This window comes from Capricornis sumatraensis, chromosome 12 (assembly GCF_032405125.1).
Source record: "Capricornis sumatraensis isolate serow.1 chromosome 12, serow.2, whole genome shotgun sequence".
NCBI lineage: Eukaryota > Metazoa > Chordata > Mammalia > Artiodactyla > Bovidae > Capricornis > Capricornis sumatraensis.
Window position 1 is genome coordinate 80,391,646 of NC_091080.1, and position 27,488 is coordinate 80,419,133.

Below are 27,488 nucleotides of genomic sequence, written 5' to 3' on the forward strand. Positions count from 1 at the left end.
ACTCTTTGCAACCCCATGGACTGCAGCCCACCAGGCTCCTCTGTCCATGGGATTCTCCAAGCAAGAGTACTGGAGTGGGGTGCCATTGCCTTCTCCACTGTCTCGGTATAATCTCCAAACTCAGAAATGAAGCTACTGGTGATGCTCTGAGTAGACCAAGACACCATGAAAAGTCAAGCTATCACAGTTATTAGTTCAGTCTCCAAATCTAATTTTCCCTCAAGCATTTCAGAATCTCAGGTTAACTCTAAGACTTTGGGGGTTTAAAATGGAAGAATAAAAAGTATGTTTGTCTCTAAGGTGTACTATAGAGTCATACAGTAATAACTAATATTTTTGGCATCTGGGGAAATTTAAGATGAGTGTGAGTGAACAGAATTACATTTGTAACGGGAAATCTGACAGACACATCACTGGGCATGAGCTCCAGTGAATGTTTTCCCAACACAGGAGTCCTCACCTTCTCCCTGGCCTTCAGTGAAACTGGAAATAATAAGGGGAGAGCTTTTGCCATATGATTTGCTGAAACTGCTCCCTAGGTATCATTTAGGCATCAAGGTGAATATTTTTTTTCTATCACAAGTGTTGTTTAGTCACTAAGTCATGGCCGATTCTTTTGCAACTCCATGCACTGTAGCCTGCCAGGCTCCTCTGTTCATGTGATTCTCCAAGGCAAGAATACTGGAATGAGTTGCCATTTCCTTCTCCAGGGGATCTTCCCAACTCAGGGACTGAACCCATGTCTCCCGCTTGGCAGGTGGATTCTTGACCACCAAACCACCGCAGAAGCCCATGCCACAAGGGTGTCACTCATTAAGTTATAGCTATACTCTACTAGATGCGTCTATGGTGGAAAGAGTTTTAAAGAACAGTTCTTAAAGTATGTAAAACACAAGGTAATCAGTTTATGGAGTTGTCTTGTGTGTGTTTTGGTTACTGGTTGCTCACACCTGTGTTACTCACACTCTCCCAGCCAGGGCACCCTCTTGGTGCCCTGCAGAATGCCGCTTTCAGGAGATGCTCTCTGATCTTAAGAAGCCTCAGGGTTCTGTGTGACACAGATCCAAAATTACAAAGCATGCCACAGGTGCTTTTAACTGTGATAACATTTACCAATTCAACCATTTTCAAGTGGGCAGTTTAATGTTAAGTACATTCACATTGTTGTACAACCAACCTCCAGATTATTTTTGCCTTGTAAAGCTGTACCCATTAAAAAACATCTTCCCATTCTTTGGCAACCATCTTTCTACTTCCAGTTTTTATAATTTTTTTTTTTTTTACTCTAGGAACCTCATATAAGTGGAATCATACAGTATTTATTCTTTTTGTGTCTGGTTTATTTCACATATCATGATGTCCTCAGGGTTCCTCCATGGGTCAGAATTTTCTTCCTCTTTTAAAACTGAATAATATTGCATTTTAAGGATGTAATACATTTTGTTTCTCCATTCACTTTCAACATGGGCACTTGGGTTGCTTCCCACTTTGGCAGCTATGAACACAAGTGTACCATACACACTATCTTAAAGAATATATAAGATCCTGTGGAAGCATAGAGGGGCATTAGAGTTGACTGTGAAAATGATACATCCACCATCTAGAGATGGAGGAGAAGTGTCCCCAGGGTCTAGGGCAACATTCACACTGGAAGCTGGGAGGACAAGGTGTTCTGGGAGAATGTACACAAGACAGAGGATGAGATGGTTGGATGGCATAAAGGACTCAATGGACATGAGCTTGAGCAACTCAGAGAGATAGTGGAGGACAGGGAAGCCTGGCCTGCTGCAGTCCCTGTTGTCGCAGAGAGTCAGACACAACTTAGGGACTGAACAACAACAATGCAAGATCCAAGTGTAGGGGGTGTGTGTATGGACTCGAGGCTGGAGAGGAAGGTGGGGAAAGAGACTCCTACTGCCTTGTCTGTTATGGTTTGCTCTCTTCTTAAAGAGTCAACCCTAGTCCCAGCTGAGGGTCCCAAGCTGAGTGTGAAAGGAGCATCACCAGTGGACATGGACACTGGCAAGACCACAAACCCTTCTGCCATCTCCCAGGTGGATCTTCCTCTGCTCCTTTCATTTTGTTTTCATCCACTTTAAGCAGGTCTCTGGACCCTGCATCCAGCTGGGAGCTCTGGTTCCTCACCCTTGAAGGACTCATGATTCTGGACTCTTCTCTGATGGCCCCAAGCTGGCCAAACAGTCCCTATTTGGAGTGTACCTAAGGGTGAACTATGGTTCCAGCATCATCTTACCCAGGCCAGTAAGGATCAAATGCTAAAGAAAGAAGCAGTCCGTGGGTGACTGCAGGGGGATGACAGCTCAGTGTGGGTGAGTGGAAGACAAGTCTATGGGAAGGGCCAAGGGACAGAGGAGGAGGCTGCAACTGAAAGGTGTCATGGGAGGAAGAGAAGATTCCAGAAGCATAAAGAAGAAAAGATGGACAGGAAGGAGATACTGGAGAGTTATGGACAGGGTGAAAGGGTTGACTTCAGAGACTCCATGTGAATAATTGGGTGAAACATATAGTATCCTGGGTCAGGTTAAGTTCCAGCTCCAGGATCCATGGCCCACCAACCACGATGAGGGAGCTCACAACACAAAGAAGTGCTGGGATCCTCACTACACAGTTAGTTTCTAAGAAAGTTTCACCCACGATGTCATTGATCTAATCTGCATCCAAGAGGAACAAAGAGTTTCCTGACACAAGGACAAGGAAGTAAACTGCAGGTGTGGTGCTAAATCTAGATTTTAAAGAGGTAAATGGCATAAACAAACCTTTTCTTTTGGTTCAGTGCTCACGGTCAGGTCCTTCAATACCAGAGGCCCGTCTGGGCTGTACTTGAAATTCACATTGTTAAAGGCAATTATTCCGTTGTCGGGCCAGTATACTGGTGGATGAAAGTCAAGTTCCCATGGTCCTTCTTTCTCAAGTTCTGTATATTCAATCACCCTTTCTGCTGACGTCATCTGAAAGATCCATGACATCACAGGGTTAGGAACAGAGGGTCTGGTTTATGCAAGTTCGGAGACTGTAAATGAGATATTTTGCTTTTTCATCTTGATATCTGCTTTTTTATGGTTAAGAATATCCCAGGTCTTATCATCCCCAAAGCACAGAAGTAGGAGTCTAAGGAGGACTTTGATGATATGCCATTTTCTTGTAACATTTTCACTTATAGCTACTTCCTTTAACATGGTATTAAAACTAAAAACTTTAGAAAGATGGTAAGATTTTATTGATCCACCTTTCACATCTAAATAGGCAAATAAGAGTTTTGTCAAAGAAAAGAATAATTATGAACACTAATCAGTAATGTGCACCTACAGAAGGGCCCTGTGTCATTGATGAGCAGAAATGGACAGTCATCAAGCCTCATTTTAATTATTAATCACTTTCTACTCTATAAGAAGAGAGAAGTGGAAAGATTTCATTTTGATTGCTTTTCTCCCTTTAGAAGATGTAAATATTCAAAAGAGGACAAATTTACATATTGATTAAGACCTACTAAACCATAATTCGACAAATTTGATAGCACATTTCGAGATGTAGCTTATCCTACAAGAAGGGTCACCCACTAATTCAGGTGGTCAACAAGTATAAATGATAAAATGGGAGATGGCTAGGAGATATGTTAATTAAACAACCAACCTTAAAATGTTAAATTTTACTTTTACCAAAAAAGAGGAATTACCCATTAAGGAACAAAAATAAACAAACTCCTAAGAAATTAACTTAAATCCTCTTCAGGATTTTAGAACTTCCTTCCTACAGTGACATTTATTATCTTTGAAGACATCTTGTGAAAAATATAAAGCCTGCTGACATACACATAAGACTGAAAAAAAGATATGTATTTTATTTAGCATTAATTTGAACAGATGGAGGAAGGATCTCAAAACCCTTGTTACTACAATGTAAAAATAACAGCTTTACTACTTTACGCAAGAATTGCTTTTATGCCATTTAATGGCAAGGAGACTAGAAGAGGCTAAGAACATAATGATAAACATCACCATGTTCTCCACTTCGGTGCTTTGCCTGACACACCACTGGAACATCCTCATGAATGTGAGGGTGAGAGACAGGACCAGGCCAATCTGCCCAGGAGTCCAAGCTAAATGAAGAAGAAGGGGAATAAAGTCAATCCCATTCTTTTTAAAATTTTATCTTGTCAAAGTATAGTTGATTTATCTTTGCTGAACAGCAAAGTGATTCAGTTATATACATATTTTTCATATTTTTTCCATTGCAGTTTATCACAGGATATTGAATATAGTCCCTTGTGCTATACAATTAGACCTTGTTGTATATCCATATTATATGTAATAGTTGACATCTGCTAATCCCAAGCTCCCAATCCATCCCTCCCCCATAGCAACCGTAAGTCTGTCCTCTATGTCTGTGAGGTTGTTTCTGTTACACAGGTAGGTTCTTTTGAGTCTTATTTTAGATTCCTCATATAAGTGATGAGCTTCCCTGGAGCCTCAGTGGTAAAGAATCCTCCTGCCAATGCAAGAGACTTGAGTTCTATCCCTGGATTGGGAAGATCCCCTGGAGAAGGAAATAGCAACCCACTCCAATATTCTTGCCTGGGAAATCTCATGGACAGATGAGCCTGATGGGCCACAGTCCATGGGTCACAAAAGAGTTGAACGTGACTGAGTGACTAAACAACAACAACCACATATAAGTGCTATCATGTGGTATTTCTATTTTACTTCACTTTGTATGACAATCTCTAGGTCCACCCATGTTACTGCAAATTGCATTACTTCATTCTTTTTACATCCATTGTATATATGTATCACATCTTCTTTATCCATTCATCTGTTGATGGACATTTGCATGGCTCCCATGTCTCGGTTATTGTGAATAGTGCTTCTATGATGCAGAAGGGTGCATGCATCTTTTTGAATAATAGTTTTGTCCAGATATATACCAGGAGTGGGACTGCTGGATCATATGGCAACTCTATTAAATAGTTTTGTGAGGAACCTCCATACTGTTTTCCATAGTGGCTGCACCAATTTACATTCCCATAAACAGTGTAGGAAGGCTTCCTTTTCCCCACACCCTTTCCATCATTTGTTATCTGTAAGACTTCTTAACGATGGCCATTCTGACTGGTATGGCATGGGGTCTCATTATAGTTTTAATTTGCATTTTTCTAATAATTAGCAATGTTGAGCACATTTGCTTGTGCCTGTTGGCCATCAGTATGTTCTTTAGAAAAATGTCTATTTAGGTCTTTTGCACATTTTTCAACTGGGCTTTTGTTGTTGTTATTTAGTTGTATAAGGTGTTTGCCTATTTTGAAAGTTAAGCCCTTGTCAGTTACATCATTTGCATATATTTCCTCCCAGTCTGTAGGTTGTAGTTTTGTTTTGTTTATGGCTTCCTTTTTGATGCAGAAGCTTGTAAGTTTGATGAGGTTCCTTTTTTTTTTTTTAACTTTTTACCAGGTTGGGAAAGTTTTTAATTAATTATTTAATACATTGCAATTGATACAGAGACTTTCTGGGTTTATAGGTCAGTTTTTAAAATGTATATTTACAAGGAATTTATGATAAATACATTGAAAAATACTCAAAATGATCAAAAATGAAAAAAATAGAAACATTTTTAGCTGTAATACCAGTCTACAGAGTAAAATTAGAACATTTAAAAATGCTTACATTAGAAAAAATAAATCAATGATCTAACTGTTCAACTACAGACAATAGAAATAGAAGAGCAAATTAAACTCAAGGAGAAGTAAGCAAACAACAATTACAAAAGTAGAAATCTCAATAGAAAACTTACAAACACTAAATAAGAAGAATTAAACCAAAATCAGTTTCTTAGAAAATATCCATTTATTTTTATTTCTATTGCCTTGGGAGACTGACTTAAGAAAACATTGGTATGACTTATGTCATGGAATGTTTCACCTATGTTCTCTTCTAGGAGTTTTATAGTGTCATATCTTATTTTTAAGTCTTTAAGGCATTTTGAGTTTACTTTTGTGTATGGTGTGAGGGTGTGTTCTAACTTCATTGATTTACATGCAGCTGGCCAACTTTCCCAACACAGCTTGCAGAAGAGAGAAGTCAGTCTTGTTCTTAACTCCAAGCCTCTGTCACTATACCCTTCTGTCACTATAACAGAAAAAGCCCTTTATAATATTTAAATCACCTGCATATAGTGATAGTATTACTTATACTTTTACTATCTATTGATTGAGACCATGATACAATGGAAACAAACCAGAAACCCCACTATGAATCCAGAAAGACTATTAAATGAGTTTATTAATCCCAACAGGATTGAGGTACACTTGACAGCGTTATGCAAGTGAGAAATAATGTCATCATTCAAACTTTGGTCATTATGGTTTCAAGAACCATCATCTAATTTCACGTTCTACATCCAATGCAGCTATAGGCAGAAACTACAGAAAAGAAAGCAATGGATTCAAAGAGTCACTGCTTGAAAATATAAAATACTACTCTCATTGTTCTATTATTAAAGACTGTGATTAAGTGTTGTTGTTTAGTTGCTAAGTCATTTCCAACTCTTTGTGACCCCATGGACTGTAGCCTGCCAGGCTCCTCTGTTCATGAAATTTCCCAGGCAAGAATACCAGGTAGGTTCCCATTTCCTTCTCCAGGGGATCTTACCAACCCAAAGATCAAACTTATGTCTCTTGCACTGACAGGCAGATTCTTTACCACTGAGCCACCTGGCAAGCCCCAAGTTTTTATTTATTTTGGCTCTTCCAGGTCTAAGTTGCAGCATGTGGAATCAGTGTTGTTAATATGGAATAATTACAGATGGTGAATTTGTGCCACATGTCAACATCTGTACATCTGGTATCCGAACAGTGGTGAAGACATTGTTCTTTCATATAAAGAATCTTTATCACCCCAGTGCACCAGGCACCTGCAACCAAGGGATCAGAGAAGCCTTAAAACTAAAACCTAAAGCCTGAGGGTGGACAAAATGCTTAATTGTAAACTTGACTCTCTCCTCCCAACTACATAAGTCTGCTTGCTACAGCTATGTAGAACTTAACTCATCCAAAGATAAAGAATAAAGGCCTCATCAAGACTCAAATGACTCCTCTATATGGGCCAAACTGTGGAATCACACATTGCAAATGCTTTACTACAATTCATTAGAACCAATGGTTTATGATATTAGATAAAGTGGCAAGAGTTCAATTCAATAACTATTAATACACCTAGAAATTATAATCATACCACAAATAGTTATTCACATCTGTACTTACATTCCTGCAGAATCAGGGCCCCAAAGGCAACAACGATGACCAAGATGGCACAGACAACATCCAGACACATGGCAAAACATTGGGACATGGTCAAAAGCATGAACCAGCTCTCTGGATTTATGAACCATAATAAGAATAATAAGTAAGTGGAAAAAAAAAAAAAACATGTTAGCTGCTTTGAATGAGACAGTAAAGCTACAGAAGATTTTTACACAACGTAGTAGATCAGCCAAGTGACACACCCACATAACTTAAGATTCCAGAAAGCTAGGTCTTGACATCAGACAATATATAGGACACGTACACAGGAATCAATCCAGGTGCTTTATGAGAAACATCCACTGAAAATGTCAACCCACAGGTTAGAAACAGAAATGTGATCCTAATAAAGAAGATGGAGAAATGGTCTCATTGGTGCTTTTCTTGCTGCTCTGGGTGTCAGAATGAGGCTCATCCTCTCACAAAGTCAACTGTTCCCAGCTCCCTGATAGAATGTGCAGCTCATACACTGCTTCCAGCACTGTCTGCACTTACTAGACATGTTTACTCTGAGGAGCTGTTATCTAAATGGCCGTGAGTTAACAGAATCTGCATGTGGCTTTCAAAGTGCCATTTTATCTTCAAAATACAATAAAGATTGGAAAGATGAGTCTGAGTTTTACAGGCTTAGAGCACATTCTGAAATTTCTACCCAGGGGGGAAAAAAATTCACTGATGCAAAGTATAATGCATATCAACTGGGTGGGAAATCAGGAAGTTATTTTCTGGGTGCCTGATGTCCTCTGCCGGCATTCAGAAGTTGTTTTGTGGAATTTACTCAGCGTTTAAATGTTCTTTTGATGAATTTGTCGAGGAGAAAGTGGTCTCCCCATCCTATTCCTCCACCATCTTAAGACTGCCCCCAGGAAATTATTTTCCTCAATTACATCTGCTGCCCTGGATGTTCTGAAAAGAGAGTCAGCAAACTACAGCAGGGGTGGGGGGCAGGGGAGGGTGGGGAGTGGCAAGAACAGCTCACCACTTGCTTTAATAAATAAAGTTTTATTGAAGCACCATCATGGCCATTTGCTGATGTATCATTTTTGCCTACTTTGGTGCTACAATAGCAAAGTTGAGCAGTTGCAACAGAGACAGTATGGCACACAAAGCCTACCATGTTTACTATTTGGCTCACTGAAAAAAAATGTTTGTTGACTCCTGCCCTAAAGGGACAAAGCCATAGGACATGGTGACAGTTTGACAATACAACCCAGTTAGGAGAGAAGTAGGGTGTGACAGGGGAAGAGGGGAGCACAGAGGGGATGCTGAGAGGAGGGGTGGGGGAGGTGGGTGTGTAGGGAAGGAACCTGAGGCTGACACAGAGAGAGGTGCTGGCCAGCAAGACCACCTGAGAGGGGGTCAGGACCCTGAAAGGAGCACATCCCATCCTTTGAAAGCATTTCCAGAAACTTACAGACCTGAGTGCAAGTCCTGGCACTTCTCAAACAGTTTCTCAAACTTTTGTTCAGCTTTGTATGCCCGGATGGTCCGGAGTCCCTGGAGAGAAGATGCTAAGTGGGAAAACACTGGGCTTTGTTCTGTGGAAGCAGAGACAAACAACATAGACAGTCAGGGAGGCTGGATGTGAGGAAACCCACTACCTCCCAGTTTCTTTGGTTGCGTGTCCTGCCAAAGGGCACATCTGGTGCTTCCTGGAGGGCTGCCTGGGGGAGGAGGGATGATGCCCTTTCTGGAGTGGATCCTCCACGTGACCCTCAAGCTCCTGCTCACACCAATCTTCACTTTAACAACCTGGAAATGAAAAATTCTCTTTGAACCTATCTTTGACTAAATTAAAATTGGAGCTAGTTTTTAAAATTGGAACTTAGATTTTTCTACTTAGTAGATACAGACAACCATGGGAAACAGTATGCTTCTCTTCTTGGCTTGGTTTCTAGAAAATTAAGTTTGCATTAATTTGCAGTCACTATCCATAGTCAAGGTTTCTGATACATCTTTCCTTACTTTTTTTACACTCATCCACATTCCTTTCTTTTTAAGTCTTCTCTCCTTATGATTTTATGTTAATAATGATTAACTATATCTGTGCATTAACAATGAGATAAGCACTAGGTAATTTCGTCCTCTGTGATTACCTATAGAATAGAATGAGTGAGTGAAAGTCACTCAGTTGTGTCTCTTTGTGATCCCATGAACTATGCAATCCATAGAATTCTCTAGGCCAGAATACTGGAGTGGGTAGCCTTTCCCGTCTTGTGGGGATCTTCCTAACCCAGGGATCAAACCCAGGTATGATTAACTGTAAATCGTGTTCCCCATTATTCTACAACTAGGAATTTGAATGTAGTAATAGACTAAATGGGTACTGAATAGATCCCCTTCTTTTGTTCTCCAAAAGTGGTTATTTTCAGCATTCATTTATGTGAAAAGCCTTGGGGAAGGGGGCCACAATGTGGCATCACCCCAAGTACTGGTGATGATAAAGAGCAAATCTGAAAATAACAGGGCTTATCTTTTTAAAACACTTAACAACTGCAACTTATGTACCATCTTTGGAGTATGTGAGAGAATGTATTTTCCAAATGTATCACCTCTGACATTGTGAATATATTTCCTGATGCTTCTTTTCCTTTTCCTAATCTTTTTCTTTCCTTGTCACTTCTAGTAACTCTTGGAGAAGAAAAATTCCCTATTTTCCTTCTACATTAATTGCAACATGATATAACATTTTATGTTAGAAAAATGTTAAATGAGTGGCTGCTATGTCAGGGAGTGTGCCATGAGCTAGACAGAAGCAGTTCCTGTCCTCATGGTGCTCACATTCGCCCTCCTTTTGCTGAAATGCAAAAGCTGCAGGTGACCCGCCACCAGCTCCATTTGCTTTAAGGGCCACACTGACTCACAAGGGCTATAATATGCAATTACCTAATGTTGATCTAGGGAGAAATTCCAGAAGATAGAGTCTGGAGGATGTCAGAGGTCTGGGTAATTATGGCATAAATGGAAGCCAGCCTGCACTGCCACCCCAGCCTGAGAGCCCCGGTACTCACTTGCACATTCCAGGCCTTTGACATTTCCTGATGTATTTAGGAAATAGAGCTGAAGCAGGAAGAAAATGATGCCAAGGAGAGCCAGGGGTATCGCAGTCCAAGGAATCATAGCCACCATCACGATCACCACGCCAATCACAAGTAGAAATGTCTGAAATAGTGAAGAAAGACATGGAGGCCTCCTTATGAAGGATTCTTTTCAAAGATAAACTTTAATAGATTTTCCTGTTAGGATTAAACTCCTTTTCTCAAAAGATGTGTTAGAATGACAGGAAAGCTTTCCTATCCAAAGGAAAAAAAATTATAGGTGCTCATTACAATATTTATTGCTGTCCAACACTATGATAAGAATTTTCTAGGCATTAGTTCTTTTGATACACTCAGTAACCCTATGAGGCAGGCATTACTTTTTATTTTGGCCACGCCATGAATCTGGTGGGATCTCAGCTCCCTGACCAGGGATTGAATCTAGGCCACAGCAGTGAAAGAAATCAATCCTAGCAGTCCTCACCACTAGACACCAGAGAACTCTCCTAGGCAGTACTATCTTTAACGGAAGAGAATATTTGAGACTCAGAGGGTAGTTGTTGCATCCCAAACTATCAGGAGTCAGTAGGTGTTACTGATACTAAACAGATGAGCAAGAAGATATCACAGATGAGGAATCCAGAAACCTCAGCTGTACACGCAGGGATAAGGAAGTGGTTAATTACAAATTCTAAGCCCTGTAAAAGGGGGGAAAATGGAAATGTCAACCTTTGGAGGTGAGAATTCATCTTTCTTGGTTTTCCATCCCTAGTTAATATTTACTGAGTGCTGACTGTGTACAGGGCTGCACATTCAAAACTTCACATGTATGAATTTGATAATCCTTACCATAGCTCTATCAAGTAACAGTGTTATTTTACAGATCAAGACACTGAGGCACAAGAAGAGGAAAAACAACTTGATGGAGACTGGAGACTAAAAAGCCTAAGTCATGGAGCCTGGGAGGTCATGTCTTGAGCCATTATGACATATTTAGGCTTGGTCCCAACATACAGCTAAGTAACATTATGCTAAGTATCTAAAATGTCCATTTCAAAGGTGAGTGATTATTACAACAGCAGATATTATTTACCAGGTGTTTGCATGTGCTAAGAAAGGCAATGCCAAAGAATGCTCAAACTACCACACAATTGCACTCATCTCACACGCTAGTAAAGTAATGCTCAAAATTCTCCAAGCCAGGCTTCAGCAATACGTGAACTGTGAACTTCCTGATGTTCAAGCTGGTTTTAGAAAAGGCAGAGGAACCAGAGATCAAATTGCCAACATCCGCTGGATCATGGAAAAAGCAAGAGAGTTCTAGAAAAACACCTATTTCTGCTTTATTGACTATGCGAAAGCCTTTGACTATGTGGATCACAATCAACTGTGGAAAATTCTGAAAAAGATGGGAATACCAGACCACCTAACCTGCCTCTTGAGAAATCTGTATGCAGGCCAGGAAGCAACAGTTAGAACTGGACATGGAACAAGAGACTGGTTCCAAATAGGAAAAGGAGTACATCAAGGCTGTATATTGCCACCCTGCTTATTTAACTTCTGTGCAGACTACATCATGAGAAAGGCTGGGCTGGAAGAAACACAAGCTGGAATCTAGATTGCCGGGAGAAATATCAATAACCTCAGATATGCAGATGACACCACCCTAATGGCAGAAAGTGAAGAGGAGCTAAAAAGCCTCTTGATGAAAGTTAAAGTGGAGAGTGAAAAAGTTGGCTTAAAGCTCAACATTCAGAAAACGAAGATCATGGCATCCGGTCCCATCACTTCATGGGAAATAGATGGGGAAACAGTGGAAACAGTGTCAGACTTTATTTTTTTGGGCTCCAAAATCACCGCAGATGGTGACTGCAGCCATGAAATTAAGACGCTTACTCCTTGGAAGAAAAGTTATGACCCAACCTAGATAGCATATTGAAAAGCAGAGACATTACTTTGCTGACTAAGGTCCATCTAGTCAAGGCTATGGTTTTTCCAGTAGTCATGTACGGTTGGGAGAGTTGGACTGTGAAGGCTGAGCGCCAAAGAATTGATGCTTTTGAACTGTGGTGTTGGAGAAGACTCTTGAGAGTGCCTTGGACTGCAAGGAGATCCAACCAGTCCATTCTAAAGGATATCAGCCCTGGGATTTCTTTGGAAGAAATGATGCTAAAGCTGAAACTCCAGTACTTTGGCCACCTCATGCAAAGAGTTAACTCATTGGAAAAGACTCTGATGCTGGGAGAGATTGGGGGCAGGAGGAGAAGGGGATGACCAAGGATGAGATGGCTGGATGGCATCACTGACTCGATGGACGTGAGTCTGAGTGAACTCCAGGAGTTGGTGATGGACAGGGAGGCCTGGCGTGCTGCGATTCATGGGGTCGCAAAGAATCAGACACGACTGAGTGACTGAACTGAACTGAAGAGTTCCACAAGTATTTCACTTAATCATCACCTCACCCCACAAGGTAATTTTATATTGGGAAATGATCTTGGTCCCAAAAAGCATCAGGTAGACTGGAAAGCCAAGTATAATATGATGGTGGAAAGCTTTAGGCAAGAATGCAAGCAACACTTAGCATCTGTCATGAAAGTGGAGTGAATAGTGCAGATATGTAGATTCACATGGCTTGGACCAAGGCCTCTGAAGGTTACAGACCTTAGCTGGATACAAATCCATGATGGTTTGTACAAGGCCCAGAATGCTATGGAAACACAGGGAAGAATATGTGAATACTTTTCTTAGAGGATTCTAAGACACTTCAGGAATGAATCTCACAGGCTGGTTTCTCTGTCAATATGAAGGCTTGCTTAAGCTTCTGATCTTTCTCCTAAGATGCTTTCCTCTCTCTGGGCAATCTTACTTACCTTCACAGATTTAACTACCACCTTGCTCAGTGAAGAATGCACAGGTGCCCTGCTCATCCCAGACTCTTATTTCATTATCTGCAGTATGCCTTGAGGTCCTAAGCTCCCAGATAATTGAATTAAAACTGACAGAGCTGGGATTGGAAATCAGCGAGACTAAAATTTTCTCTCCTCACATGACTGAGAACGTTTTATACTTGAAATCAGGTAGCATTTCTCCCTGTCCCTCTTAAACATTTGAAAATATGTGACAGATTTGGATTTATGAGGGCTAATTAACCATGTGCTAAGCACACAGTGGGCCAGCCAGCTATGGAAACTCAACCTTGGCTTAGTTTGCAGCAGCAAACAAAGAGAACTCTTCACAAAACTTTAGTGTAATAAATAATCACTGTCAAAATAGGATACTGATTTAGTGAGAAATTGCTTCTGGGGATAAATTATATACCTAAACCCACATGACACATTTAGAAAACAAGCTTTCAGAGGAGAAAACAATCAGATATCTGTGCAGTAAAAGCAGTCTGCCTCCAAGGCTCAGCTTAGTTCACATTAGTGAGCAGGAGAAACCTTGCCCACAGGCTATGTGGTCTGCAGTCAGATAATCATTGCTGCATTTTTTCCATGTGCAACTTTTGATAAATGAATTTCATTTCCATAATACTTGGAAACCAAAAAGTTCCCACAAGCTTAGTCATTAAAAAGTAAAAAGAATTAAGCAACAGGAGAAACATCCCACATGAGCAACAGCACTAAATGAGATGAGAGCTGAAGTGACCCCAAATCATTCTTTAGAACCTCAAGTTCACAGGCAAAACAAAGGCAGTATAATCATCCTTTGACAGGAAAGAGTTCTCTGTAGGAGACACTCTTTTTCTTAATCTTAAACCAGATACCCCTATATTCTATGCATCTCTGGGTTTAGCACAACCTGCAGATCTTTCAGTCACACACTGTGCTGTGCTTAGGCACTCAGTTGTGTCTGACTCTTTGTGACCCTATGAACTGTAGCCCACCAGGCTCCTTTGTCCATGGGGATTCTCAAGGCAAGACTACCAGAGGGGTTTGCCATTCCCTCCTCCAGGGGATCTTCCCAACTCAGGGATCAAACCCAGATCTGCTTTATTGCAGGTGGGTTCTTTACCATCTGAGCCACCAGGGAAGCCCTGAACACATAATACCTTGCTTAATCTGTTGATTCTCCCCATAGATCACAGTGGAAATGAAGAATGATTAATTAAAGGATGACTTGATCTCTTCCCTAGCTTCCCCTTCACTAATCTTGTGAACAAGATGGCACCTGAAGAAAGAGCGTGAGAAGTCGACACAGATGCACACAGTGGGGGACGGTGATGACTCTGACCTCCATCTCCCTGATCAACTGTAATTACTTCCCTTTTTCCCTTTAAAAACTCATGGTTGAGCAGACTCTTCAGAGGTAGTTTTTTGGGGATGCTGAGTCTACCGTCTCCCCATCTCCCAATTGCTGGCATTAGGCTAAAGGCAATTATTCTTCCTACTAACATGTATGAGTATTGATCCTATAAGCAGTGAGCAGTGGGACCTGATTCCATAACATCTGGATAGAAGATATTTCTGTAGGGTTGTTTGCTTGCTTAAATACCTTAAGTCATAGCACTCAACATGTGAAAAGCTACCTATAAAAACAATTTCTGAGATGACTTTGATCTCATGCTCAAATTATTGGCTTAGATGCACTTGCCTTTAAAGGCTTTGTATCTTCAACAACTCCTCTCTACTGTCCTAGTAAAGGTATTATTTCACCTTATTATTACATAGCTTTCTAAGTAACCACACCTGGCTGTATCCAAAACAAAACAAAAACGTTGCAGTAAATATGTGTCCTTTGTAGTAATACAGTGCATAATTTCGCTCATCTAAGCTATCTCTCTATGAGAGGTGCTTGTTTCTGTTATGAAATGTGCTCACAGTAAAGGGAATCCACACCAGACATCTGGAAGGCAGAGGGAGAACCACTTGCCCAGCATGTCGCTGCTTCAGACAAACCTTGACGTGACTGTGGAGCCACTTCTGCCCCAGGAGTTACTCATGTTAACTCAGCCTCCCAACCACAGCCGCCCCTTTCTCTCACAACCATGACCTTTACTGAAGGTAACAAGCACATTGCCAGGCTGAAAGCCCACCCTTTACCAGTGTGAAAAAGCCTTGAAAAACAGGCACTTTACTATTCCTGTGAGAACTCTGACAGAACTGCTTTGTTACCTGGATTAAATCTTGAAATGTCAGGGGCAGTAAGTCATCCATACGGCCAATGTCTTTGCAGAAACGATTTAAAATTCTTCCTGAAAGAACAGGATATGAGAAATTACTCATTTCCCCAGTCACGCCCTTTAAGAGAAAGAATTTGTGAACAAGTGAAAACAATATTTTTAAAGTACATATATATATATATATATATATTTAATATATTACAGAGTCATATGAAATATGCCAATGTCAGTGGTAAAGAAAGAGAAAATAGGGTGATACCTAGAGAAATAAAAATACCAAATGACCATCAGTGGGGAACTGAAATTGAGGCATTATTTTTTAAAAGAATTGGTTGGGGGAATCTCGTGGCAGTATCAAGAAAGGTTAATGGATTTGAGAAACTTTCCTCCTTAATATCAATCCAACCTGAGACACCTACCAAGTGTCAAATTGGTAAACAGCTACAAAATACTTAAATTAATCCCAATTGTTACACTAATTTTGCTGCTGCTGCTGCGTCGCTTCAGTCGTGTCCGACTCCGTGCGACCCCATAGACAGCAGCCCACCAGGCTCCCGCGTCCCTGGGATTCTCCAGGCAAGAACACTGGAGTGGGTTGCCATTTCCTTCTCCAATGCAGGAAAGTGAAAAGTGAAAGTGACATCACTCAGTCTTGTCCAACTCTTAGTGACCCCATGGACTGCAGCCCACCAGGTTCCTCCATCCATGGAATTTTGCTGATACTTATTAAATAAATATGGTTACAAACTCTCTGATATATTTTTTCCTTAAAAAAGTTTATAGTACCTTACATTTTGAAAAATTGTGGATTCCTGCCATTTCCAAGTTGTGAGCTAACTACAGGGGTAATAAATTGTTATTTTCAGAGGTACAGCAGGTGGGACAAACACAGACTCACGTTTAAGCATCCAAGAAGATCAGAGGGATATAGGTAGGAAAACAGAAATATTTCTTAATGACTAAAAGATAACTTATCATCATTGATTTTATTTCCCTTCTCAGAATCCATGAAAACAATATATTCTAAAGACTGCAGGTTTGGAAGACTGTCATTGAGCAGGATCTCTGATAAAAGCTATAGAGCATGTCCACTGGAAAATGCCCACATGCAGTGTTTTATGACTTGGGGGGATTCTTAAACCATGAACCACAAGAACTGGAGTGGCCAAGAGAGATGTGGGCCAGGTGAGAACTGCTCATACTGGGGGAACAGGACACCACCTGTCACTTGGCTCCTCCTGTCACAGGAATATACCCCTAAAAAGTACGCACTTTGTCTCCAAGAAGGGTATTTTTCCTGGCCCAGTGCACCTCGAATGCCCTTCAGGGAAAAATACAGTCTGTAGATCCTATCTTTGGGAGAATTATAACTTCCAAAAGTTGAAACCTCTGTCATGCAGCAGATCTCTGAAACATTAGACAGTATATGGAAACTACTATCACAAAAATCCTCTGAAGCTTTACAAGCTATTTTTGGTTTTCTTTTTCATTAAATATTTATAAGCGAGTTCTACAGGATGACAGAATCATTGCATTTCAGAGCTTCAGGCCTTTCAGACATGATCGAGGCTGAATGCAAGACTCAGGATGAGCAGATGCTCCCTGCCTAACACACACAGCTACCTGACAGCCAGGTGTTCATCAAGTAAGTGCTCTCTGTCTTCACTCAGGTCTCTCTACCCAAAGCTACACATTTATTCACCTATCTCAATGCCATTATATATTCCAAATGGTAAGTTATGACATTTACATGGTTAGTTTACTAATGCTAACTGGGCAGTATTTATAGGAGAGTTGTATTTATTCTGTGCATTTGTTATGCCTTTAACAGCTTTAAAAATATAATCTACAGCTTATAAAAACTGACCAGGAATCTCTTTTTTATACCAGGTTGGTTTAACCATGTTTTGCACAAAAGGAAATTTTTAAGTATCAGATTGCCCATGTGTTAGAAATGCAGAAAGACTACCTGGATTTAACCAGACAGAACAAAACACAGAATGTCTCTAAAAACATCCTGTAATAAAATTTGAAGACTTGGCAATCTAAAACTGCCTTTGGTCAACTTTAATTGTCACTTGTGAAATTTGTCATTTTTCATAATTTTTGAAAAAGCTGAATACATAGGCATTCTACAGTTTAACCAGTTATAACCATTTTTAAAAATACAGTAAGTTCCTGCTACACTTAAAAAGTACATCCACTTCTCTGGAATAATTCCAACGTTCATTTTAAATAGAACTTATAACTTTATAAAATTTCCAGCTGTCTACAACACAATAGACCTGTAAGAAACTTTTGCCTTATCATTTTCAAGCAAAAAGTAAACCAGATGTTTGGTGCTTATAGGCAAAACCAAGCTCTCCCTATGAAACCAAATTAAAACGAACTCATGAGTGAAGCAAAGCCCTGATGAAAACAGAAACAAAGACAAAACAAGCAAACAGAGAAAAAACATGCTGTGGATTTTTTGTGGCTTATTTGTCTTAGTCATTTGTCCACTTTTCCTTGCATCTGGGAAATCACACACATCATTTTCCATTCCCAATTGTTTTATCAAATTTATAATATTAATTTGGATTTTATAGAAGAAAAAGACCAAAAAACCCATAACATTTTATCAGGTCACTTAATCAAAAAATCAGTTAATACCAGCTATTTGCTATGCATTTCTTTAAATGCTTTACATGTATTAATTCTCCTCATTCTTGCACACAAAAACATTGAGATTATTATTGTACTATTATCGCTACTCTACAGAAAGAGTTGAGGTCAACAGAGGTTAAACTTGACAAAGGTCTGTCTCTTGGTGCCTGGGATGGGATTCACATTCATAAGATCAGTTCAGTCCAGTCGCTCAGTCGTGTCTGACTCTTTGAGACCCCATGAATCGCAGCACACAAGGCCTCCCTGTCCATCACCAACTCCACGAATTTACCCAAATTCATGTCAAGTCGGTGATCCCATGCAGCCATCTCATCCTCTGTCATCCCCTTCTCCTCCTGCCCTCAATCCTTCCCAGCATCACGGTATTTTCCAACGAGTCAACTCTTTGCATGAGGTGGACAAAGTATTGGAGTTTCAGCTTCCACATCAGTCCTTCCAATGAACACCCAGGACTGATCTCCTTTAGGATGGACTGGTTGGATCTCCTTGCAGTCCAAGGGACTCTCAAGAGTCTTCTTCAACACCACAGTTCAAAAGCATCAATTCTTTGGTGCTCAGCTTTCTTCACAGTCCAACTCTCACATCCATACGTGACCACTGGAAAACCATAGCCTTGACTAGAAGGACCTTTGTTTGGCAAAGTAATGTCTCTGATTTTCAATATGCTATCTAGGTTGGTCATAAGCTTCCTTCCAAGGAGTAAGCATCTTTTAATTTCATGGCTGCAATCACCAACTGCAGTGATTTTGGAGCCCCCCAAAATAAAGTCTGACACTGTTTCCATTGTTTCTTCATCTATTTCCTTTGAAGTGATGGGACCAGATGCCATGATCTTCGTTTTCTGAATGTTGAACTTTAAGCCAGCTTTTTCACTCTCCTCTTTCACTTTCATCAAGAGGCTTTAGTTCTTCTTCACTTTCTGCCATAAGGGTGGTGTCATCTGCATATCTGAGGTTATTGATATTTCTCCCAGCAATCTTGATTCCAGCTTGTGTTTCTTCCAGCCCAGCGTTTCTCATGATGTACTCTGCATAGAAGTTAAATAAGCAGGGTGACAATACTTGACATACTCCTTTTCCTATTTGGAACCAGTCTTGTTCCATGTCCAGTTCTAACTGTTGCTTCCTGACCTACATACAGGTTTCTCAAGAGACAGGTCATGTGGTCTGGTATTCCCATCTCTTTCAGAATTTTCCAGTTTATATTGATCCACATAGTCAAAGGCTTTGGCATAGTCAATAAAGCAGAAATAGATGTTTTTCTGGAACTCTCTTGCTTTTTCAGTGATCCAGCAGATGTTGACCATTTGATCTCTGGTTCCTCTGCCTTTTCTAAAACCAACTTGAACATCTGGAAGTTCACGGTTCATGTATTGCTGAAGCCTGGCTAGGAGAATTTGAGCATTACTTTACTAGCATGTGAGATGAGTGCAATTGTGTGGTAGTTGAGCATTCTTTGGCATTGCCTTTCTATGGGATTGGAATGAAAACTGCCCTTTTCCAATCCTGTGGCCACTGCTGAGTTTTCCAAATTTGCTGGCATATTGAGTGCAGCATTTTCATAGCATCATTTTTCAGGATTTGAAATACCTTCACTGGAATTCCATCACTTCCACTATCTTTGTTCGTAGTGATGCTTTCTGAGGGCCCCTTGACTTCACATTCTAGGATGTCTGGCTCTAGGTGAGTGATCACACCATCGTGATTATCTGGGTCATAAAGATCTTTTTTGTACAGTTCTTCTGTGTGTTTTTGCCATCTCTTCTTAATATCTTCCGCTTCTGTTAGGTCCATACCATTTCTGTCCTTTATCAAGCCCATATTTGCATGAAATGTTCCCTTGGTACCTCTAATTTTCTTGAAGACATCTCTAGTCTTTCCCATTCTGTTGTTTTCCTCTATTTCTTTGCACTGATCGCTAAGGAAGGCTTTCTTATCTCTCCTTGTTCTTCTTCGGAACACTGCATTCAAATGGGAATATTTTTCCTTTTCTCCTTTGCTTTTCACTTCTCTTCCTTTCACAGCTGTTTGTAAGGCCTCCCCAGACAACCATTTTGCTTTTTTGCATTTCTTTTCCACGGGGATGGTCTTGATCCCTGTCTCCTGTACAATGTCACGAACCTCTGTCCACAGTTCATCAGGCACTCTATCAGATCTAGGCCCTTAAATCTATTTCTCACTTCCACTGTATAATTATAAGGGAGTTGATTTAGGTCATACCTGAATGGTCTAGTGGTTTTTCCTACTTTCTTTAATTTAAGTCTGAATTTGGCAATAAGGAGTTCATGATCTGAGCCACAGTCATCTCCCAGTCTTATTTTTGCTGACTGTATAGAGTTTCTCCAGCTTTGGCTGCAAAGAATATAATCAATCTGATTTTGGTGTTGACCATCTGATGATATCCATGTGTTGACTTTTCTCTGGTGTTATTGGAAGAGGGTGTTTGCTATGACCAGTGTGTTCTCTTGGCAAAACCGGACACGGGGTAGCGCCTCTCAACTGCTGACCCTGACTTCCCACATTCAGAAGAGGTGACTCCAAAGTCCGTTTTCTTTACCAAGGGTCACATGGATCCCACATGACATAGTGGTTCAAAACCGCTATTGAAAAATAAAGAAAAACCTTTCAATTTAGTCTGGGTAAAGTCTAGAATCATTTTAATTTGCTGGTTAATTTTCAAACTTTAAATTTCACAACTCTTTAATAGAATCTAATAATATGGATCTCATTCCAGTGTGACAGTCTAATTCAAAAGGAGCCTTTCTCTCTCTCTCACACACATACATACTACTCTGAATCAGTGCTACTTAAGATAACTGTGCTTCTTTCAAAAGGATCTTGACTGTGCCAGTGAAGTGACTGGCACAGCTATTACAAAGCTCTGTCCTAGCAGAACTGAGACATTGGAACATCTTCATTTTCATCCCAACTCCATGTCCATTAATATATTTTAAATGTATACTGATGACAATCAAAGTTTCCTCTCTTATTTGACATCAAATTTAAAAAAAATGACATAACAATTAAGGGAAGAGAAAAGATGAGGTATGTTTTAAAAATACTCAATGTTTATCCAAAATCTATAAGGTACTCATTTTAGTACCTAAGACTTCAAACCTTAATCTCATCTAGAAAGCAGTCATCGGATACAGCAAGAACCAAGAGAAGACGTACCTGAAAACTAGGCCAATTAAGCATGAAACTCCTATAGTTGCTTTGTGAAGGGAGATGGGAGTGGTTAGAAAATTTGGCACCAAAAGGAATTAAACCTCCCTCAGTTTTTAGAATTTCCCATTGTATGAGTGAATTCTACTCACCTGGTCTAAAACATTGGACAATTTGTTAATAAAACTAGCTGATCTTGTAAGATAAACCATTAATTGTCTAGGTTACACAGGTGCTGCCTTTTATACCTTTTGTTAATCTGGCTATTTGTGTCACAAGTGTTAATCTTAAATCAAGGAAAAAACAGTTTTCTAGTAACACTGATGACTCATCATTTTGAGATATGTATTTATTTTCCTTGCATTCACAGGGCTATGTCAAGACTAAATTTAAAAATCAGCATTCCTCCCTTTTACCTCTTAAGGGCCTGTAGTTTATAAAGTAAAATAATTAGGTATCAAATATTTGATCCTCCTAAGATTCATCTTCAATGCACATTAAATCCCAGGGAAATATATTAGATGTTTGGCAGTTTTGTCTCCTTTATTGACAGACAGCAGAACTTTGGCAATTTTATTTCTTTGACCGACAGGAAGCAGAACTTGGAAGCTTGACTGACAGACAACAGAACTTTATGGTTCCATGAAACAGCTTCCAGTGAACTAATATATGTGGTTTTCTCTTCATGACATCACATACCAGAAACAAAGTCCACCCTAAATTATGTATTACAAAGTCTACTTTTGCATACAAGATAGGAAAGAGTTCAATTTAATCTACCACTAAATGAGTAGGTAATTGATTGACCCAAACTTTTTGGGCAAACTAGGCTTATCTTTGTGGTGGTTATTTGGGCTTGAACTTTCTTGAAGGAATGAAGTCCTGCTAATAGATATAGGAGGGGGAAGCAAGATAAACATTACCGTGCTGGCTGCTCTAAGATCAGTGAACTTGAAGATTCAAACTTGGTCCCAAATTCTTGAATAATAAATTAATTCATGTCTAGAGAAACCTATAGGTCTTGAACATGAAGAACCTGGCTAACTGTGGTCATAAGACCTCAGAGGCTGAGACAATAGAAATTCAGTTCTTTTTAATGCTCCCAACTTTACAAGTGTAGTTTTCACATTAACAGGCAAAGTGGAGCAACTTCACAGCCATAATAGCAAGGGCTCCTCCAGTCACTTCCTTGTTCTAACTTCCTAATATGATGAGATCTGTGTGGGCCACTGCATTTTACCATCCTGTGCTCCTCATAGTGCCTGGACCAAAGAACATGCACTGAATAAATCTACACAAGACGCTGCCCTCAACATTGTTATTTAATCCTCACAACAGTCTTGTGAAACAGGAAGAGCAGCATCTCCATTTCACAGGAGATGAAGTTCCCAGACACCATGTCATCATTGTCATTAAGGCTCATTGGGCACTGACAATGTGCTAAGCACTGTGAATGTATTAACTAACTTGGCACAGTGATAAAGAATCTGACTGCCAGTGCAGGAGATGCAAAAGATGCGGGTTTGATCCCTGGGTCAGGAAGATGCCCTGGAGTCAGAAATGGCCACCCACTCCAGTATTCTTGCCTAGAAAATTCCATGGACAGAGGAGCCTGGTGGGCTATAGTCCATGGGGTCACAAGAGTTGCACATGACCAAGTGACTGAGCACAACAATGCCCACAACATTAAGATCAGTTAGGTGTGAATAGAATCCTCATTTTACAGATAAGAAAACCAAAAAATAGAGAATTTAAGTAACAAACACATACGTCTTAACATAACTATAAATAGTTATTACTATTAATAACTAGCACCAGTACTGAACCCAGGCAGTTGGCTCCAGAGTCCATACTTTTAAACCAAGGTAGACGACATCCTACCTTGAGATTTGCCTGCCCAATAGTGTCCACCTGCTTTGGCCTACAGTCCTGTGGCTAGTTGATGACTAGGCCAAGGCTACTTCTGTCCGACCTCCAGCCCACTTCCTGTAACAGGTCCTGTCAATTATTACTTGCATATACAAAGCCACCCTGGGCCTCACAAAAAATCTAACCAACTAGACAAAGTGGGCATGTACACTGATGAACTAACTCCTCAAAGAAACCTAGTATGGAGGCTATCTTCCAAAATAGGATAGGTGAAAGACACAGAGCGGAAACATCAACCACTGGGAAACCTCCAGGGACACTCATATTGAGAAACTTACTACTGAGGATCCACCTGCTATGTACCACAAAGCCTCTTCTTACATGTCACCAAGTAAGGAAGTGTTAGTCGCCCAGTCGTGCCCAACTCTTTGCGACCTCATGAACTGCAGCCCACCAGAGTCTTCTGTCCATGAGATTTTCCAGGCAAGGATACTGGAATGGGTTTCTACATGTAACCAAAGTGCACTGTAGAACTATAGGGTTAATTTCATGGAAGAGTATATTTACATTTCATCAATCTTCTAATTAATTTATCATTACCATTTTAGATAAACCTCAAAGTGTCAACTTATGCCAGAAGCTCTGTGATTCCTGAAATGGATGGGAAATGAAAGAAACACACAGCTTGTCTCATAGAGAGAGATTCCATAAGAAGGTCCTTCCTAAAGAATAACTTAGCTTGTGGGCTGTGCTTAGTCACTCAGTGCTGTCTGACTTTTTGCGACCCCATGGACTGCAGCCCACTAGGTTCCTCTGTCCACGGGGATTTTCCAGGCAAGAATACTGAAGTGTGTTGCCGTGCCCTCCTCCAGGGGATCTTCCCAACTCAGGGATCGAACCCAGGTCTCCCACAGTGCAGGTGGATTCTTTATCATCTGAGCCACCAGGGAAGCTTGACACCACGTAACACAGCCAACATTTTATTTTTTTAATTTCTTTTTTAATTAGAGGAAAATTGCTTTACAATATTGTATTGGTTTCTGCTGTACAACAATATGAGTTAGCCATAATTATACATATACCCCCTTCCTCTGGAGCCTCCCTCCCTCTCCCCATTGTACCCCTCTAGGTTATCACAAAGTGCCAGGCTGGGCTCCTTGTGTTTCATATCAACTTCCCCCCAGCTGTCTATTTTACACATGATAGTGTATGTAGGTCCGTGCTACTCTCCTTCCCCTGCTGTGCCCAGAAATCCATTTTCTACATCTGAGTCTCCACTCCTTTCCTGCAAATAGGTTTATCAGTACCATTTTTCTAGATTCCATGTATATGCATTAATATACAATATTTGTTTTTATCCATCTTTCTTACTTCATTCTGTATAACAGGCTATAGGTTCATTCACCTCACTACCACTAACTCAAGTAGTCAACAACACTGAAACACATTTCCATCAAATGTATGGTGTTTTGTATGCCAGGCCACAAATGGGTTCCTAAATTATTCTGCAAAGTGAACATTTATTTTTCCACAAACACAAATTGGAATAAAAGCTTATTTGCTTCTACATTCAGATTTTCTCTGGTAGGACGAAAAATATCAGCTTTTTATAGAAAATGGATCAACACAGGACAGTGATTTTCTTCCAAGTATTTCCTCCATTTTCAAATATAAGTTATAATAAGGCACCAAATGGGTTTGTTAACCATTTTTACTGAGAAAACTTGGTGTCTGACTTACCTATTGAGTTTCTATCGAAGAACAATACCAGAGATCTCAAAATGGACTCTACCATTTTGTTGTGCAAAATTTGTGAAGACTGAACAAGGATGTAGAATAACAACAGAGATCTTGTGATGCCGAAAAGGATGGTAAATACATTTAAACCTGAAATAAAGAAACATCACTCAGCACAAGATCTCTGCTTTTACTTCAATGATCCTAAAGCAGAGCAAACACTTTATAAGTGCATATATTTTATTCTACAAGTTATGTATAAATTCATATATAATATAGAATAAATTTATACATATAACACATTCTATAAGAGTTTAATACAATCACAAATACATTTATAAAGAATATAAATATCACTGTTTCTCATTAAATGGAAACCACATGGGGAAAACCTCAGATGTAAGCTATAATTTCAGGCTTTCTTAACTCAATTACAAGTTCTAATAAAACTGAGAAGAAAGAAAATGATAAAATGCAGTCATCTTTTTTTCTCTGAATATCAAATCTTACTAATTACAGCATGTCTCACAATTTAAAAGTGAGGTATGTTTTGGTGCCAAACAAAAGTTGGCTTTACGGCAATAAATAGTAGACTGAATAATTCAGAAAATGAATATGTGCTGTGAAAGATTGATCACCCGAAATCACCCAATCAGAACAGCAGACAGAAACACAAATGTAAAAAAAAAAAAAAAAGGCAATATAAGAGACCTATTTGATAATATAAAGCATGCCAATCTAGGCATAATAGAAATTCCTGAAGGAGAAGAAAGAGGGAAAAAGGATTAAAATGTATTTGAAGAAACTATGGCAGAAAACTTTCCAAATATAAAGAAGGAAACAGATATTTTAGTACAGAAGCAGAGGGTCCCAAGTGAGATGAGCTTGAACAGACATAAACAAAGACATATATAATTAAAATGGGAAAAGTTAAAGAGAAGATTCAAAGGCAGCAAGAGAAAAACAAAAGTTAATTGCAAAGGAATCCCACCCCCACCCCCAGCCCACCCTGGGCCAAGGCTATTAGTTGTTATTTCTACAGAAAAGTTGCAGGCAAGAGAGAATGGCAAGATATATTCAAAGTCCTAAAAGGGAAAAAAATCTGCAACCTAGCATACTCTATCCAGCAAGACAAGCACTTAGAAGGAGAGATAAAAGTTCTCAGACCAGCAAACACCAAAACAATACCAAACTGTCCTAAAGGATAGACTAAAAATGAAAATGAAAGTCGCTCAGTCTTGTCCAACTCTTTGTGATTCTGTGGACTACAGTCCATGGAATTCTCCAGGCCAGAATACTGGAGTGGGTAGCCTTTCCCTTCTCCAGGGGATCTTCCCAACCTATGGATTGAACCCAGGTCTTCCACATCGCAGGCAGATTCTTTACCAGCTGAGTCACAAAGTCCAAGAATACAGGAGTGAGTACCATATCCCTTCTCCAGTGAATCTTCCCAACTCAGGAATCAAACTGGGGTCTCCCGCATTGCAGGCAGATTCTTTACCAACTTAGTTATCAGGGAAGACACCCCCCCCCCCGCTCCCCACCACACCATATATTATAAGGTCTTCTCTAAATAGAAAAGAAGCAAGAATCCATGGGAAAGAGAATATCATAGTTGGACAGTAAATCACTTAAATAAGCCAATACACAGATTAAACATTTTTTTTCTGTGAAATCGATGATAACCACAATGAACAGCAAAAGGATAAACATTCAGATGTATAAGAGACACATCAAAATCATAAAATGGGACAGGAGAGTATGAAAATGCAGATTTTTTTCAGAATGTGTTTAAGCCTATATGTTGTTAAGTCATGTTCGACTCTTGTGAACATATGGATTACAGCCCACCAGGCTCCTCTATCCATGGGACTTTCCAGGCAAGAATACTGGAATAAGTTGCCATTTCCTTCTCCAGGGGATCTTTCCCAACCCTAGAAGCCTTGTCTCCTGTATTGGCAGGTGGATTCTTTACCACTGAGTCACCAGGGAAGCCCTAGGCTTATATGACTACCAGTTTAAAGCAAGCAGATATAGGAAGAAGTTGACATAATTGAAAAAGAGGGTAACCATAAATCAAATACATACAATATATTCACAAAGCCAAAAAGAAGAGAGCGGAAGCATAACACAAACGAAAATCATCAAAACTAGAAAAGAAAAAAAACAAAAGAAAAGGAACAAAGAAGAAATAAAAATCAACAGGAAAACAAAGTTGAAGATGGTGATAAATATATACATATCAAAAATTACCTTAATTGTCAAAGAACTAAACACACAAAAGACACAAAGTGGCATACTGAATAATAATAAGAGCATACAATATGCTGCTTATAAGAGACCTGCTTCAGGGCAAAGGACACACATAGATTGAAAGTGAGGGGATATAAATAGATATTTCATGAAATAACAAGAAAGTGGAGGCAGCAATACTCATATCAGACAAAATAGACTTTAAAACAAAGACTATACAGAAAAATATAGAAAGACACTAGATAATGATGAAAAGATCAATATAGGAAGATAGTGCACTTGTCAACATATATGCACCTAATATAGGAGCATCCAAATACATGGAA

At 39.8% G+C, this 27,488-nt stretch overlaps 1 protein-coding gene across 1 annotated transcript in view; it reads right to left on the reverse strand.

Annotated features, from left to right (window-relative positions):
* Positions 1–27,488, reverse strand: part of LOC138089049 (ATP-binding cassette sub-family C member 4-like) — a 127,787-nt gene that overhangs the window by 33,608 nt on the left and 66,691 nt on the right. Inside the window, 7 exon segments of the mRNA XM_068984372.1 lie at positions 2,778–2,969; positions 4,017–4,117; positions 7,274–7,384; positions 8,731–8,850; positions 10,324–10,474; positions 15,465–15,544; positions 24,913–25,059. Of these exon segments, the coding sequence (XP_068840473.1) occupies positions 2,778–2,969; positions 4,017–4,117; positions 7,274–7,384; positions 8,731–8,850; positions 10,324–10,474; positions 15,465–15,544; positions 24,913–25,059 (902 nt within the window).